We start from the raw sequence: 10,603 nt of genomic DNA on the forward strand, positions 1-10,603 counted from the left end.
GGGGCGCCGGGCCGGGTCCCGTCCCCCCCACAACGCCCCCACTTTAATGGGATGCTGCGCCCTCAGCCTTCTCCGCAAGCGCCACCAGCCCTGGGAGAGGAAGGCGCATGCGCAGCAGCACCAACCCGCCCCAGCACCACGCCTGCGCTCCGCCCCTCGACCTATGACCCTCCGCCCCTCCCTTGGCTCTCTTGGCCCCGCCCCTCGACCTATGGCCCTGCCCGTCTCTCCTATCACGGTCGGCCTTCTGGGCCCGCTCCGTGGTGACGCCATCTCGGTGCGCCGGTCGCGTTGCGGGCGCCCCTGGCGGTGGCCGGCCGGGCTGAGGAGGGGAGGGTGTCGGTGGCCCGTGGGGGACAATGGCGGCCGCCTCGCTGTGGAAGGGGCTGGTGGGGATCGGACTCTTCGCCTTGGCCCACGCGGCCTTCTCCGCTGCGCAGCGTGAGTGAGCGGGGCCCCGCGCGGACGCCCCGTCCCCGGGCCGGGCATGCCGCGGGCAAGGATCCGGGGTGGGTCAGGGGGGCAGCTGGCGGGGGCGGGGAGCAGGACTGAAATGGGGGGGGGTCTTATCCCCCATAGCCCCCCTCCCCCACACTCACTGCGCGGGCAGCAGGGAAAGGGGGCGGCTTGGGGGAGAGGAGGGGATTTGGGGGGGGAGGGAAGGGGGGGATGTGGGGCTTGGGGGAGGATGGAATCTGGGTGCATACGTGTAGCCGGCATCGAGCTGATGGCGTGAGGTCTGGCATGCAGGAGCTGGACCAGGGTGATAGTGGGAGCCAGGATGGCAGGCGGGGGATGGGCTAGAGTTAAAAGATGGGAGAGAGGTTCAGGAGGGCAATCGAGGGCCAGGTTGTTATTGAGGAGTCACTGGACCTCAAGCCATTTGCTCAACGGAAGATTTGGGAAAGCATTTCTAGCAGTGTGGCTAGGGCACGGGAAGGAGAAAGCTGGTGGGGGGATGGGGGGGATACAGCACAGAGCTGAGATTGCAGCTCAGAGTCCATTTTTAATATATTCTGTGTAGGAAAAGAATTTGTAGAATGTAGCTAATCTCTTTTTAGTGCATAAATGAATTTTACATGTTTGTTTAATAGATGTCATTAATATGTTTAAAGCTGAACAGTATCATTTCTCAAAAATGCTTACTTATGCGGTCAGAGATCCAATTATTTTTTCTGATCGTTAATTCAGGGCTCTTGCTTGGAGAAATTACTGTTTCCTGAAAACATTTATTCTAGTCCATCAAAATGGTTCTAGCTGTGGTAATGGCAAATCTGAATATTACGTATTTCTGATTACTATCTATATAGAAATATCTTTATAATTCCAAATTCTCAATTTGTTTAAAATACTGTTTTTCAATGCTAGTGGGTTTTTGGGACACCAGATGCTAAAACCATCTCAGAATTGAGGTGGGGAGATAGGGGAACATGCCAACAACTAGTATTATATGATTTAAAGGTTGAGCATCTTTCCAGTTGCCCATGCTAGAAGCAAATGCTATTTAACCTTGATGGTTTGCGAGGTATTGAAACTTGAAACTACCATTTGTCAGTGCTGCATTAGTTCCTTGGTGCAGCAATGCATTTGGAGTACTAGTCAGTGTCTGACCACAGCAACTGCTACAGTGCAGTTTCCAATCTGTGGCAAGAGAACCATTTTGCCAAGAGTATTTGAAGATGCTAGAGAGGATGGTCACATTATTTCAACTCCTAGTGCACAGTGGATCAAATTCAGCCCTGGTGTAAGTGGGTGCATCTCCGAGTGACCAAGATGGAGTAAACCATTTAGGATAATGTTTATAATTCAGAAAAAGGTGATATCCTTTAGAACCCAAAGTTATCTGAATTTTATGACAGACTAAGTTAAGGCAAAATGTGCTTTTAAAATTCCACACTATCACATAAGTATAAGTAAGTATAGCATTTACAAATAATTCCTCAATGATTCTTCTTTACACACAGTGCTAGTACCTTAATGGGTTATAGCCAACCCATCTGGAAAGTGTACCTATTTTTGAAGAATTCTGGAAGAGATTTGTGCTTCATGTGCAATAGTATTCCATATACATATTATATACAATGTCCTAAGAGTGTACAAGAAGGAATCGTTTATTAAATGTAGTATTATGCTGCTGAAGTAGTAAAGCAATTGCAGATTGTCTTGTGCAGAAACATGCTCTTCAGTTTACTAGTAATGATGAACAATTTAGATCAGTTCAATAGGGAACAGTGGCTATATATATTGCAATAAAATAGAACATCTAATGCCTTCTGCTGAAGTAGCTTTGTGATAATGCTGGCTGCACTACAGTTTAAGTAGCAATATCTGGCATTCATAGAGAATTCTTCCTGCATCTGTGTGCTCCATCATCAGCCCTCTTCCACCCTCTTCTCTCTTATGCAGAAAGGAGACTAAATTATTGCTGAAATTATTTATCAGAGCAGGTTTGGAAGATCAGATATGCTGTGTGAGGAAGCAAACGTGGAAACAAGATTAAATATGGCAGAGTTACTGGGAGTTAATAGTCCATGGCATAATACATAGAAACCCAAACACTCTTGGAATTTATATTGATTTGCCTTATTACAAAAAAAATTAATTTACCAGTATGTCTTTACTTTATAGATCGTTCCTATATGAGATTAACAGAAAAGGAAGATGAAACATTGCCGATAGATGTAAGTTACACATTTTCATGGTGTTTGGAAGATTTAAGACTAATAATATAGTTTGGGCTCTTGCTTTTGTTCCTGTTCATGTTTTTTTATTTGAATAATTGTATTTTAATCGTACAATCTTTCAAGTTCTCATTCTGCGTGAGAATGTTTCACCTACCAGTCCTAATGTCCAGTAATGCATTACAACTCTTACAAAGAGGGTTTGCAAATCAGAATAAGTCCTGACTTCCTTCTCCTTCTTTAGAACTGTTGGTGAAACGTCACCTCTAGAAATTCCGTGGCTTCTGAAGTTAGAACTTGGAAAGTCCTTGCATAAGTTTCTTATACTCTGCAGCATAAACATCTGCGTCCCTCTGGCATTTGTTGGCTGACATTTGTTTATTCAATACTATAGTGTGCGGCTGTTATCCCAGCACAACCTGTTTCATTTACTTCAGTTTTCTTATTTTAGTATCTTTCTTTCTTGGTTGACCAATAAGAAAATGACATGCAGAAGCGGACTTCAAAGGTTGCGCCCAGTTGTCATCCTTGTTGACAGTGTTACGGAGGTTACATAATTTGTCTGAGTACCAGATTCTTCCTGTTAAAGCAGTAATTTGAGTGCACAGAACAGTGATTCTGACTGCTGTGAGGAATACAGAATCTGCCTGAAGAACTCTGAATTAGATCAAGCTGCCTAGCAGAGGGTATAAGTAGGGTGCCAGGAAATCCCCCTTCTGTTCCTGCTTCTGCTATTGACTTGCAGTGCTACCTTGAGCAAGCTACTTAATCCTTGTGTCTCAATTTCCTCCCCCCACTAAAATGGGTCTAAAATGATTTTCCCAGTTTTCTAGATCACTGGTTGAAAAATGTGTATGTGCTTATTGTGAGCAAAACAGAATAAAAGATGACAATTTTGTACAAGGGTTCTCTTATATTGTTTAGCAACCTCTGTGTGGTGTATTGTATCTCTCTCTATTGCAGATAGTTCTTCAAACGCTGTTGGCCTTTGCAGTTACGTGTTATGGAATAGTACATATTGCAGGAGAATTTAAAGACATGGATGCCACTTCAGAACTAAAAAATAAGTACGTTGGGGTTCTTTCTGTTCGTTAACAGGTTTTTCTGTTGCTCTATAAATAAACTCAGTATGTCCTGTGAAATAGCAGCCCCGGAAAGGTTCTCCTTTTTAGCTCACTGCTTCTTGACAACATGCTGTAGATGTGATGCTGGGAAGGACAGGAAGAGCCAGGAAGCCACCACGCAATGTCTGGCTGTGGGATGTAGTGTTCTAGATAGGATGAGGCTACAGCAGTGACTGGGATACTTTCTGCCCTTCCTTGCCTCCTTCCTTGAGCCTCCTAAAAACCCACCTCAGAGTTGGAGTAGTGGAGTGAGCAGGTGAGGAATAGGGAAATAAGAGGTTACAGAACTACTCCTGTCCTGTGGTCTCAGCAGAGGACTGCGACAGAAGCTCTTCCCACCAACCATCTCTGCCTCAGTTTTCACATCAGTAAATAGGGATGGCACAAACCCGCTCCTAAGAGTGTTGATGATGAATTAGTTATACTATAGAAGTGCTGAATTGTGATAGATAGAATTGTGTAAACCTGTGAAGGGTTTTGAATTGAATTTTGAGGTGGATAGGAAGTCAGATGGGCAGAAAACCTGCTCCTGTAGAGAATAGTCTGAATAATATGGGACTTAAGTAAATCTATGAAAGATGGCAGTACAAGGGGGCCTGAACGTGAAGTGCTAGGAAGTGCGTGAGAATTAAGGGCGCTCAGCATTATTAGCACTGAGGCATGAATATGGATTTTGGCTTAGGCAAGGTCAAAGGAGGGAGGAATTTGGGTGATGTTTTGTAGGTAGTTATTAACACTTGTACATAAGGAAGCTGTAGAAGGGAGAATAAAGTTTATTAATGATGTGGGTGTTTTCAGTATACTGAACAATCGGCATATCTATATCTCCATAACACTAGCATCTTATCTTTAAAATTCTTAACATTTATGTTATGGCATAGAAAATTTGGGTAAGATCTAGAGGCTTAGCACCCCTGCCATTTGGTAACAGCACTTACTTCTTATTCTATCAATAAATACCAGATTTTTACACTTTTGTGAAATGATCATTCCAAATCGACATTAATTTATTTTTCATGTTTATTTTAAGGACATTTGACACATTAAGGAACCATCCATCTTTTTACGTATTTAATCATCGTGGTAGAGTACTGTTCCAGTCTCCAGATATAGTGAATTCTTCTTCAAACCAAGATGCTTTGTCATCCAGCGCATCACTGAAGTTACGAAAACTTGAACCTCTGCGCCGTTAAGATTTTTACAGATTATAATAGAACAGGACACTGAGATGTAATGGAGTTGGGGATGTAAACACTTTTTAATTTCTGGAGCAGTATTTATATTGATCTTCCAGACTTTATAAAATATATATATATATCTATATCTTAGGACCTTCTTTGTACACTGTTAATGAAAATGACTGAATTGTGACTTGGCAATGGAGTGTAAGTTATTGCTACAATTATGCTGTGAAACATCTTTGAACTTTCATATATTAAACAATGTTGCGGTTGATTTTTTTCATTTAAAACTATTCCTATCCTTAAGAAAAGGCAAATAAGTTTTTATTGCAATGAATATCCTTTGAAAAGAGGGAATGCTTTAGTGCTATTTATTTTCTTGATTTGCTTGCATTACCCTTTATGGAACTCTTTCAGAAACAGTAAGTGCACTGCAGCATTTAGCAGCATGAAAAGATAGACTTTCTAGGAACAGGAGACAGACAGAAAGCTAAGATGCACCTTTTGGTGTATGTTTGAAACCTAAAAGAATGCTTTCATTCTTACAATGCTAGAAAAAAGTGGTTGTCGGGTTTTCTAACTCTTTGTTATCAAGTTATTGTTTTCTAGTTATCCTCCTGTTTAAAAGTAGATTCTCTCCTTCTCCTCCCAAAATTATCTGGGACTCTACATCTGGTATGTGTATGGGGGAGACAACTTGCTTCTTTTTAGATAATCTAATACGCTCAGCTTGTTTATTCACTGTATTTGTATTGCTCTCTTTGCTTGTGTATACAGGAAAGATCATGAAATGGCTGAGTAGTGTTTCAGTACCATAAGTGGCACCAGAAACTAGTTTATCTTTCATGCATTCTGAGAAGCAGTTTTCATAAGTATTAAGACAATATCCATTCTAACAAATTGTATGTGTTTTCCAATACTAAGGTGCTATAGGGATTAGCACAGGAAGGGGGGTTAAGTGGGCATGGTGTAACTAGCCCTGAAGCATCAAATTAAGCTAACAAAACTGTTACCTCTGAGCCATTAGCTGACTTAAGATAACTGTTTTGAGGGCACATGTTCTTAAAACATGACATAGCCTTTAACAGTTACTGTTTTATAATTTTTTTTTAAAAGGTTGGTTTTACTGTTAAACTTTGTTCAACTCTGGCATTTTCCATTGGTAACTGAAAGCTTCTCTTCTGCTTCCATGACATAGCTAAGACCCTGTGCATTGCATAAGATGCTTTACAGGTCCACCTAGATTTCTGTTTATTCCCCCTTAAAGCTCTCTCACCTCACCCTGCAATATTTTTATTTTTAAAAATCTATTTTATTCAACCCAGCAATCTGAAAGTTCAAAGGCAAAACGCGTAGGAAAACTAAGCACCTTCTGCTGGTCCATCCTATTGCCCGGGCTGCCATGGTGAGAGCAGCAGTATGGATGGTTGCTCTGAGTAGTTGGATTTTCACTTGAAGGTTCTTTGGGTTGGTTAAATATTCAGAAGGGTTATTCTGATCATTTAAACTTTACTCTCCAATCCACTGTGCTATTTCCCAAAGTGCATTTGGCTCTCTTTCCTTGGGAGTCACAAATAAGCTAGATTAATTGATGGCTGCTACCACTAACAGCCTCATATTGCCCTTTTAACTTAGAACAGTGCTGGTGTACAAGGAGAGGATTGCTTTTTGCCTTGGCAGGGTATGTGGAGGAAATGGATGCAGACTTAGGCTTCATCGTGACTTGCTAGCTAGGGAGGAGCAAAAGTGGTATGGGAGATGGAATGAGATTCTCATGCCATTAGATTAATGACAGAAGAGGTGAAGAAAGAAGGCAAGAGCCATGTAACCAGCCTAGCAGACTGATATTTCAATTGTTCAGTGTACTATTTGCATAATGTCTTGTAGAGCAGGGCTGCTCACCTTTTAATATCTAGGGAGGCCATGTTCATGCTACTGTAAGGCCCACTCAGTGCAAAATGCGCTACAACGTGAAGTCTGGAGTCCTGCTCAGAGCAAATGTTTATTTCTCAAGCCCTCAATGTTGCATAGTTTGAGAGCTGCAAAGCACCTTGGTGGCTACATGTGGCCTCTTAACCACATGAGGAGTAGCTTTACTCTTTAGCAACAATGGTTACATCACAAAGCTGTACAAATTATTTTTTTCTTATCTTGCAATGTCCAATAAATAACATATCCTTACAAAGCTTTTAGTGGTGATTTTTCTCCCAACTATCCTGCACCTTGTCACAGCAAGGTGAGTGAGGGTTATCAAGAAATTGTCCAGCTAGTAGTTCTAAAGAAATAACTTTACTTTGCCTGTAGCATCTTTGCAGGGAAGTTCTTGCATGCCACTTTTCCATTACAGTGTCAAATACATAAAAAGGGAATCAGAGCAACACCATGTCCTGGAGCTAAACAAGCTTTTAGGATTGCTAAATCATTGGCCTGCATTATCTGGCTGCCTTCACCATTCCTAGTCTATATCTCAACAGCCTGAGTCATATATATTCTTCACATGTGAATTAATACTATATTTAATGATGAGCAAGCTCATTGGAAGGCATGTGCACTCAAGATCTTGTCTCCTTGGTGTCTGAGTTGTTGAGGAAAGCTCCACCCCTGCTTCCTAAGGCCAGAGATAAACACTGGTCATAACTGCGTATTCACATCTAACTCATCCCATTCCAATAGGTATTTGAAGGCTGTAAAATTAGCAAAGAAAAATTTCAATTTGCTTAACTACACCTTTAAATGTGGTTGTAATAGAGAGATCACTGTTCAGCTTTGTTTACTATACTCCCTTCACTCTATTAAATCCCCTGTCTCCATTCAGCACCTTAAGTACAAACACAGTCCTCAGTACAGTATTCAGTGGGGGGGGGCACTGTATTGCTGTGGATTTGCTCTGGGAACCAGCTATGCTGCACTTATCCCTGGGGCATTCACGCTTACGTTCCTGTAGACCATTTTCTGTTCTCAAAAAGTGGCAAGGAAACAAAAATATGTTGCACCATCAACAGCTTTGAGTGGGCCAAATGGAAATATTTCCCCAGCTCATCCAAGTATTTCCAGGGCCTTTACTCTTGGTATCTACTTGGCTAGTGTACATGGCATATTTCTGCTCAAGCAGCATGCTTTATTAAATACTGCAAAGATTAATCCCTTCAAGCTGGGTCACTAATTAGCATTTCTATTCTTTTGGTTGCAATTTGAATCCAGATGAACTTCTGTGCTGCATTATCTTTCCCGCTCCTCACTATTTAATGTAGGTCCACCAGTGATTTTGGATTTAAAAAAGTGGTGCTGTCAATCAACTGTTCGATCGAATGAGGATGGGACAGGGGCAATAGCTTCTGTGAGGAAACCTTAACAGTTCCTAGCCCCCCTCCTCTGGTACAGGTTGTTAGGGTGTCTGTTTTTTTATGGATCTCAGCTGGTAGAAGTGTCTTTTCTCAAAGATTGGTCAAATAGGCTTCAGCAGTTACATGTCTCTAAAATAGCCACTAATTACACTCTTCTTTTGCTTCCAGCTCTGGTAGTCATAACGGAGACTGATTAGTCTCTGGAGAAGTTTGTAGTGTAACAGAGCTGCAAACATCTCTTTAGTGCAGGAAAACAAGAGACAATCTGAGATTAATTGATGTGGCTTTATTTTTAGTACTTGGTATGTGGTTTCACCCCCCTCCAGCTGTAATCTATTTTCCTAGAGCAGTGTTTAGATCTCTGTGAGATGGGTGTTAGACCCTTACCAAAGATTTGACACTGAATAAGTGACTCTATTTACATGTAAGCAGGTGACACAAATGACTTCTCAATCTGAAGTGCTCCTGCACCATTTAGTTTTTACCTCCTTGTGCCTGGTGGAAGAGCCATTCAAATTCCAGCATTCATTTCACTGCCTCTTCTCCATCTCTATGAAGGAAGAACCCTACAACCTATGTCTCTGAACTAGTACTTTAGCCACAGGCCTCTCAAGCACCTTCGGCTGTGACTCAGCAACTCCAAAATTATCCTGGGGTTTAGTGTCTCTCAGAGCTTCCACCCTGCAGAGAACTTGTTTGCCCCTTTTGGTGGTTGGAATCCATTCAGGGCAGTTCAGCCTCAGAAAACAGCAGCTAAGAATGTCTGAGCCCTGCCAACCATAGTGCAGCTTCACCATTGCTGGCATACAGGCACGTTTTTCTACTGTACATGCACCCTAGGAGTCGGCATCCTCCCCTGCTTCAAAGGGGCAGGGAGACCTGCAGCTTGGGTTACAGCTGCCTTGTCATCACTAGTTAGTGCCTCTCGTGATCCCAGGGGATGGGTAGGGAAAGTGGGGGTCAGATATTTAGAATGCTAAAACAAGCAGAAAACCTGTACCTGCTCCCTGCCTTATGATGCAGCCCTGAGGGCACACATTACTTTGCCTTGCAGTTCACACTGAAGCCTCTCAAGTCACCCAGGTTTCAGAGTAGCAGCTATGTTAGTCTGTATCTGCAAAAAGAACAGGAGGACTTGTGGCACCTTAGAGACTAACAAATTTATTTGAGCGTAAGCTTTCGTGAGCTACAGCTCACTTCATCGGATAGGAGACTATCAGGACAACTTTAAAAGCATGGGGAAAGGACAACTCCCCACATCTCAGCATCGTCTGAGATGTCCGTCCCCAGACTTTAAACAGGACAAGAGGGTTTATTTTATATAATTACCACATATACTTGTTCATTAGCCCGTTCATTTATAAGCTGACCCCCCCCCAGCTTGATAGGTAAAAAATAGTAAAAACTTTATGACCCTTACATAAGCCAACTCTATATTTTAGGGGTTGGCAAAGTTTGGCTCCCGGCCCATCAGAGTAAGCCACTAACGGGTCGGGACGTTTTGTTTACTTGTAGCGTTCATAGGCACGGAGCCCCTCAGCTCCCTGGGGCCGCGGTTCGCCGCTCCCATTGGCTGGGAACGGCAAACCGCAGCCACAGGGAACTGAGGGGCTCAATGCCTGCAGACGCTCCAGGTAAACAAAATGACAATGTATTAGATATTCAATTCAATCATTTCATAGAGTTTAAAATCATCAAATTTTGGTGTAGACCCGTTTATAAGCCGACCCCTACTCTTCGATGCATCACTTTTTTACCAAAAATATTCAGCTTATGAACGAGTATATATGGTACTCACTTTTTAAACACAGCAGCATAATCGTAGCTACAGTTCACACCATGGTGCCAGCAATCTCCATATAGCCCACCCGGCTTGACAGCTCTGATTCAAAGATAGGTCTGAAATGGAGTTGGAAATGTCCACTACAATCCCGCGTAGTAAAGACTCAGCATTTGGGTATTTTACATGGGGCCAGGTTGAAACACATTATTAGTCCCAGCCAGGCTTTTTGACCTACTATATCAAAATTGGCCACATAGGGCCAACTTCTGGGGTTTGCTAGCTGACCCCAGGCCACAGAACCATCCCTTTTAATCTGTGCAGACAGACAATGAAAGGGGCGTTACTGGAATTTTGAAATAACAGAGTTTCTGTGGCTAACTACCAGGCTTACACAACAACCGATGAAGCAATGTGAAGAGCAAATTCCAGCCAAGCACAACTCCCAGTGCCTCTGCCAAAGGCAGACTCCCTTTCAGCTCACATGACAGAG

The 10,603-nt window shown here is 42.6% G+C and overlaps 1 protein-coding gene across 2 annotated transcripts; it reads left to right on the forward strand.

Annotated features, from left to right (window-relative positions):
* The first annotated feature begins 277 nt into the window (after positions 1–277).
* Positions 278–7,171, forward strand: MMGT1 (membrane magnesium transporter 1). 2 transcript variants are annotated; one of them, XM_073358484.1, is made up of 4 exons: positions 278–441; positions 2,629–2,681; positions 3,645–3,748; positions 4,836–7,171. In XM_073358484.1, exons 1-4 carry the CDS (start codon positions 360–362, stop codon positions 4,996–4,998), a joined length of 402 nt encoding a protein of 133 aa, XP_073214585.1. In that variant the 5' UTR covers positions 278–359; the 3' UTR covers positions 4,999–7,171. The 2 variants fall into 2 exon arrangements, with proteins under 2 accessions (XP_073214585.1, XP_073214586.1); XM_073358485.1 differs by lacking the exon at positions 278–441 and adding an exon at positions 444–509.
* The last annotated feature ends 3,432 nt before the right edge of the window (positions 7,172–10,603 follow it).

The sequence above is a fragment of the Lepidochelys kempii genome, chromosome 9 (genome assembly GCF_965140265.1).
Source record: "Lepidochelys kempii isolate rLepKem1 chromosome 9, rLepKem1.hap2, whole genome shotgun sequence".
NCBI classification, from domain to species: domain Eukaryota; kingdom Metazoa; phylum Chordata; order Testudines; family Cheloniidae; genus Lepidochelys; species Lepidochelys kempii.